At 35.7% G+C, this 5,904-nt stretch overlaps 1 protein-coding gene across 1 annotated transcript; it reads left to right on the top strand.

Annotated features, from left to right (window-relative positions):
- Positions 1-2,021: 2,021 nt before the first annotated feature.
- LOC129947808 (transmembrane protein 11 homolog, mitochondrial) lies at positions 2,022-3,835 on the top strand. The gene is made up of 3 exons (XM_056058509.1): positions 2,022-2,172; positions 2,737-3,076; positions 3,181-3,835. The coding sequence occupies exons 1-3, from the start codon at positions 2,150-2,152 to the stop codon at positions 3,343-3,345; spliced, it is 528 nt and encodes a 175-aa protein (XP_055914484.1). The 5' UTR covers positions 2,022-2,149; the 3' UTR covers positions 3,346-3,835.
- Positions 3,836-5,904: the final 2,069 nt, after the last annotated feature.

Here is a 5,904-nt window from a genome sequence, read left to right as displayed (position 1 = left end):
TGCTTTTATTAAATAAAATACCATTGAAAAGAAATTTGTTTGCCCTTGTTTTATTTTAATTTAATAGAAAAGGAAAATCACTGCTATTATTTTGCTCGCTTTATTTTGAGGTTTATATTGTTTAAATTCCATTCCAGACTTTTTGGAAGACATTAGAATATTAGTTTTAGTACCGTGGCATGATGGTTAGTGCGTTGGACTGTCATGCAAGGGGTCTTGGGTTCAATCACTGCCTGTGCCACCTTAATTTAAAAAATTAATTTTCGCGGGTACTGCTTCTTGTGAGGAATTGACAAATCCTTCAAGAGTAATTCTTGTCATGAAAAAGTGTTTTCTCAAACTAGCCGTTCGGATTCGGACTTAAATTGTAGGTCTCTTCCATTTTTGACAACAGTACTCGCACACAGTAATGGTTGAGAGTTGTAAGTCACTAGGCCCTGGTTCACAACGGACTGTTGCGCCACCCAATTTAATTTAATTTAATTTAATTTATTAGAATATTCTAGCGACCCAGTCTTGCATTTAATTTCTTTCAAAATTGATTTTCTGTTGAATACAAAAGATCTTAAGAAATTAAATAAATCTACTTTTGAATTTAATTTGCTTTGGATGACTTAGAACTGAGATTTGAACACGAATTTCAATAATATAAATGTCCCAAAAACAGCAAAAGTGACACTTATGTTAAACTAATGGCTAATTGAAAAACATAATAAACGTTTTATATTTATTGATATAAAAGCTTTGAATCTCTTGAGATTTGAAGTGCAAAGAGATTCTGAAACGTGTAATTTGTGAGTGCCAAACAAACGTTTCTTCCCAACTTATTTGTTTACCTTATTTTGTTTTAATTTAATTTTTTAGAGAAATTATGTTCTTAAATGAAATTCAGAACCCAAGCATTTTTCTCTTTACAATTTGTAAGTTTTGTTGACTACTTTAAGATCAAAATACGAGTAACTAGACTGATAGCGATAGATATAATAGACTCCCGAAAATTAAGTTCGAAAAAACTGCGTCAAAAAAGCCCGACAGTTCCTCTCTCTTGAATGTTTGTAGATTTCTTTGTATTAATAGAAATGGAAACAAGAAAAGTACATTTTATTTTTCGAAAAAAAACTATGTTTCGAAACAATTTCTTACATTTCTGCGTGAAACAATTGTGTTCAAGCTCTTAAATATGGCGTATTTTAAAAACTGTTGAAATCTTGGAATTATTTCATATGTAGGGAGTCATCCAAATTAAATAGTTAGATCATACCTTGCGGGACAACAGTTTTCTAAAATAATTTGATAACTAAAGTTGCCACTTTAGCAATTAAAATATGTAAATGTAAGGTTAAGATCCACATTATGTTATATAAATTTTGTTTGCCTCCTTTACAAATCATGATAGAACATTTTAAAGCGGTGAATAAAAACTCATGTAAGTATGTGACCTCACATTCATTGCCCCCACCCCCCCCCCCCTCGATTAAAAGTCTCGATCCGCCCTAGCACTACTTAAGATTTGTTTATAAAAACAAATTTCGGCTAAGATAAACAAAAATGATAATGCTATGGGTTTTAAAGAAAGTTTTGCCATGATAAATAATATCAAATAAATGGCCGACACAGTGCGTACATCACAGCACCATATTCTTTTCATGGAAATGTCCATAACCAATTCCCACAGTTAAAACTTTAACTAATCGATAACTTCATGAGTTCCATCTTTAAGTTCCTGAATTGCTTGTGGATAAAATAGTCCAATTATGTTTAACCACAAGAGCTCAGTGGACCTCTATAACACTATTGTTTTATTGCCTATTCTTGGCAATATCTATAACCTATTGTTTTATGCACCTATTTTTGTAAAACAATTAAATGCGTGTATCGTTCAGCTTCCCAAATGGCAATCTTCAACATAAAACCTCTTATTCAAAAATCTTTTTATTTCAGTATCTTATAAGAACTGCAGATGAGTTTGTCATAAGTTCCTTCTGTGTACTGCTTAACATTTACAAGATACATTTATCTGGCAATACTAACCTCTCCAGCTGACATTTCTCTCAGGCCCATTCACAATTTGCAAATATTAAAAAAAAGTGCTTCTGCTTATCGAATTGGTTATAAGCCAGTCGTATTCCAAATGTAAAATAAATCAAAAATGGTTAATAATTCCGATGACAGGTATGTTTATTTATTTATTAAATAACAATTTGACTTTGCTCAAGATAAATTCTATTTTTGCAATTTCATCTTAAGACCTAATCGACTAACAAAACAAATACATAGCTACACAAATCTCAGTGACCATTAAATGAAATTGTGAAAAACACATTTACGAAGATATTTTCTTTATTTGTTTTTTTTTTTCGTATTCGTATTAATAAATTTGATAAATCAATTTTGCTTTCATTCATTTTACAAGGTAATTATAATTTCGTAAAATTATTTAGTTTGGGAAAAGTTTATCAAGATCAAGTGATTTTAATTGGCGAATCAAAGCTTATTTTTCAGTCCTTAACCTTGAACCCTGTGTGGAATGCAATGCTGCCTGCGGCATTGCTGCTGATAGGTACTAAGTTTTGTGTTGCAGTCAGTCGTTCACATTCCAATAAGAAAATTAATCGCGTTTCTTTGTTGGGCTAACCTCCTTGTGTTCTTCCTCAAACACAACAAAAAGTCAATGAACATTTTGAGAATTAGTTTTTTCTTTAAAGTATATTTTATTTTTTGATATTTTGGTTTCAGTATAGCAGCAGCCAAAAAACCAACATTTCATATTATCCGGGAAGTCTACGACAGTGGAAATGCACACGAATCGTTCGAGGCGGAACTGGACAAAGGACTCGAGGCCAAAGTCGATTACATAATAATCGAGCCGACTCGACTCGGAGATGAGACGAGCCGTTGGATTACTGTTGGCAATTGCTTGCACAAGACGGCCGTTGTGTCCGGCCTAGCATCGATCATCTCAGGGGTCCTATGGCAAGAAAGACCCATCTTCAGTGCACCACTGTGCGCTGTGTCGGTCTTCTGCACGGGCTTATACACAGTTTCATGGAACTATGATCCATGTTGTCAGTACCAGGTATGACTAAACAATAGACAAGACAATTCAATGACAAAATATCTAAATATAGATCTATGAATTATTTAACAAAAATAATAAACAATATTTTTTGTCTTCTTCAGGTGGAGCGCGATATTACGAAACTGAAAAGCTTACCCCTGGCAGATGTGTCCTCACCAGTAGTTTTAGGATATTCAGATAACTCTAAAACCAAATACTTCCATCGCGGAGTCACATTACTATCGGCAGCATTTTGTGCATGGCAGATTTATAAGGCCTACAAGTAGTAGTAGCTCAACAACAAAAAAAAAAACAAAAACACATATTTTATTAAATGAAAGAAAAAAAGAACAAAAACATTTTTGTCTTCATATTTGTCATTTGTAAGATAAGAGAAGGAACACGTATAGAATAGTTTAAAAGAATTGTTTTTGTTTTTATTTATGATTTTGTGCAAACCACGATTTAATGTTAATTTCTTAAAAAAACGCATTGCAATTAAAAAAAACAAAACTGTTCTTAAATTCCTACTGCCGAAAAAAAGTTAACTGTGGGATTATGGCACATCTTAGAAGCAATACATTTTAATTAATTTTCTTATGTTAAAAGGTGTTGTTTTGTTTTTCTTTTGTTTTGTCGATGTTTACATTTAATAAAATACAAAAATAAAAAGAAGAATGTTTGACAACATTGATCGTAAGTCCTCTCTTTGTTCCATGTTAATTGTTAATTAATCAAAATTGTAGATGCTCCATAATAAAGTATTTTTAAAATTTATATTGAATAGCGTTTTATTTTTAAGAGGTCTAAAATTTTGCAAAAATCTGAGTTGTGGGCTAAAGGTCCCATCTAGCTTGAAGACAGCGACAGTACACAGCTTGAAGACAACGACGATACACAAATCAAAGTTCCTGATGTCACTCCTATCCTGTTGACAGAATCGCTTCCATCGACAGATTTCACCGAAGATCCACTTCTGTGCTACGACAACTATAGTACCTGGAATCGTTTCATCAGAGTGACGGCTTTTGTCCTCCGCTCAATAAGATCTTTAAAAAGAAGGCAAAACCCGATAAGATGTTGCAGTTTGCTGATGTACCACCTTTATGTTCTACTGAAATCCACCAAGCTGAAAATCATTGGTTGAGGTATGTACAAGGTCAACATTTTTCTAATGAAATAAGTCTCTTGCAGAAGAAAAAAGGCCTTAACCACGACTTCAAAGATCTATGAGCTGTCATCATTCTTAGACGACCACGATTTACTGAGTTGGGAGGGCGTCTGCAAACACTGAACGAACCAATGGATACAAAGCATCTAATTATACTTCCATCGCAGTCTCCACTCCTCGATCTTTTAATCCATGACTACCACGAACCGACTATGCATGCAGGAGGTCATAACGAAACTTCGAAAGCGATTCTGGATAGTTAGAGGACGCCAGATCACCAAAAAACGAATTAAGAACGGCCACTCTACTGATGTGATGACGATTCAAATCCAACCAAAGTTTACATAGCAATCTTTACCTGTTCTGCTTTACGTCCGGTGGACCTTGAAGTGACGAGAGGCTCATCTACAGAAAACTTTTTGATGGCTCTGCGGCGTTTCATCGGCAGACGTGGAATATCTTCGATGATACCTTCGGACAATAGCCTTTCCTTCCGACGAGCTGCACTAGGACTCCGTAGCCCCGACTGTTTTTGGGATGAGGAAGTCATTCAAGGGTTTCTTTCAAGAAGAAAGATACGCTGGCAATTCATAGTGGAACGTGCCCCTTGGTGGGGTGGGTTCTGGGAGAGGCTCATCCGGACTATGAAGAACCTGATGAAAGTCACTATTGGTAAGGCAAAACTTAATTTTGAACAGCTTCGAACAATTGTTACAGAAACTGAAGAAATCTTCAACAATCGAACCCTGACGTATATAAGCACCGACCCATTGAGAGCCTAATGCCGACTTACTACGAAGTGCCTGGAAGCATCGGATGCGGTATACACAAAAGTTGAGAAAAAGATGGCAAACGCAGTATCTGCAACTTTTACGCTCTTAAAACAACTCGCCTAAGAAGGGGTCTGAATACAACCTAAAAGAAGGAGACGTTGTTCTTGTCTTCGACCAAGCATCTCCACCAATCAACTGGAAGATGGCCATCATAGAACAAGCATTCCAAGGAAGAGACTCGAAGGTTAGATCTTGTCAAATTCGTTTACCTGATGGAAAGCAGTTCCGACGTCTAATTCAGTTGCTTTACCCACTTGAAGTTCGGACAGATTGCTGATCTGTGCCAAACTGTGATCCATCATTAACATGTCTGTGATGGAGAGCGGCATATTATTCAGACTCTTTGACAAGTCTAAGCTACGATCAACAGCACGTCTATCAGCATCCAAAGCATCCCAGTAATCTTTGTGCTTAAGCAGTGAGTCTAAAAATCCGGCTAGTTCTTCCATACGTGCAGTAAGAATGCTACAAACATCAGCACATTCTTTACCCCATTTTTCTGAGCGTTCAGGTTCTTCTTTGGCTGATTTGACTTCGTTTTTCAATTTATTAATGTTAGCCTCACCATTGTGATAACCTTGTGGTGTAGCTAGTGTTTGGATAAGGACAACTTTTTTGTGTTTCCAATACTTGTCGGCTGCCTGACATTAAGGGCTAAGAAGAGGAACTCCATAGCAGTGAAGCTTAATCAAACATCCAAACATGATATGAAAAAAATTTGCCAACAAAACCATCTTCCACAGAGAGAATATTCCTTCAAACGTCACTCAAATCGTCTTCTTCAGCACCATCGAATGAACCATTGCCAAGCAACGATCTGAATGGATTCACTGCCAGCACAG

The sequence above is a fragment of the Eupeodes corollae genome, chromosome 2 (genome assembly GCF_945859685.1).
Source record: "Eupeodes corollae chromosome 2, idEupCoro1.1, whole genome shotgun sequence".
NCBI classification, from domain to species: Eukaryota; Metazoa; Arthropoda; class Insecta; order Diptera; family Syrphidae; genus Eupeodes; species Eupeodes corollae.
This window is presented reverse-complemented; position numbering and strand designations above follow the sequence as displayed.

What these genes read in the sequence shown, in the direction of transcription:
- LOC129947808 (XM_056058509.1), top strand. Translation starts at nt 2,150, where the DNA reads ATGGTTAATAATTCCGATGACAG. An exon ending in GTTAATAATTCCGATGACAG is followed by an intron (nt 2,173 to 2,736) that starts GTATGTTTATTT and finishes TTTTGGTTTCAG; the next exon opens with TATAGCAGCAGCCAAAAAAC. An exon ending in ATCCATGTTGTCAGTACCAG is followed by an intron (nt 3,077 to 3,180) that starts GTATGACTAAAC and finishes TGTCTTCTTCAG; the next exon opens with GTGGAGCGCGATATTACGAA.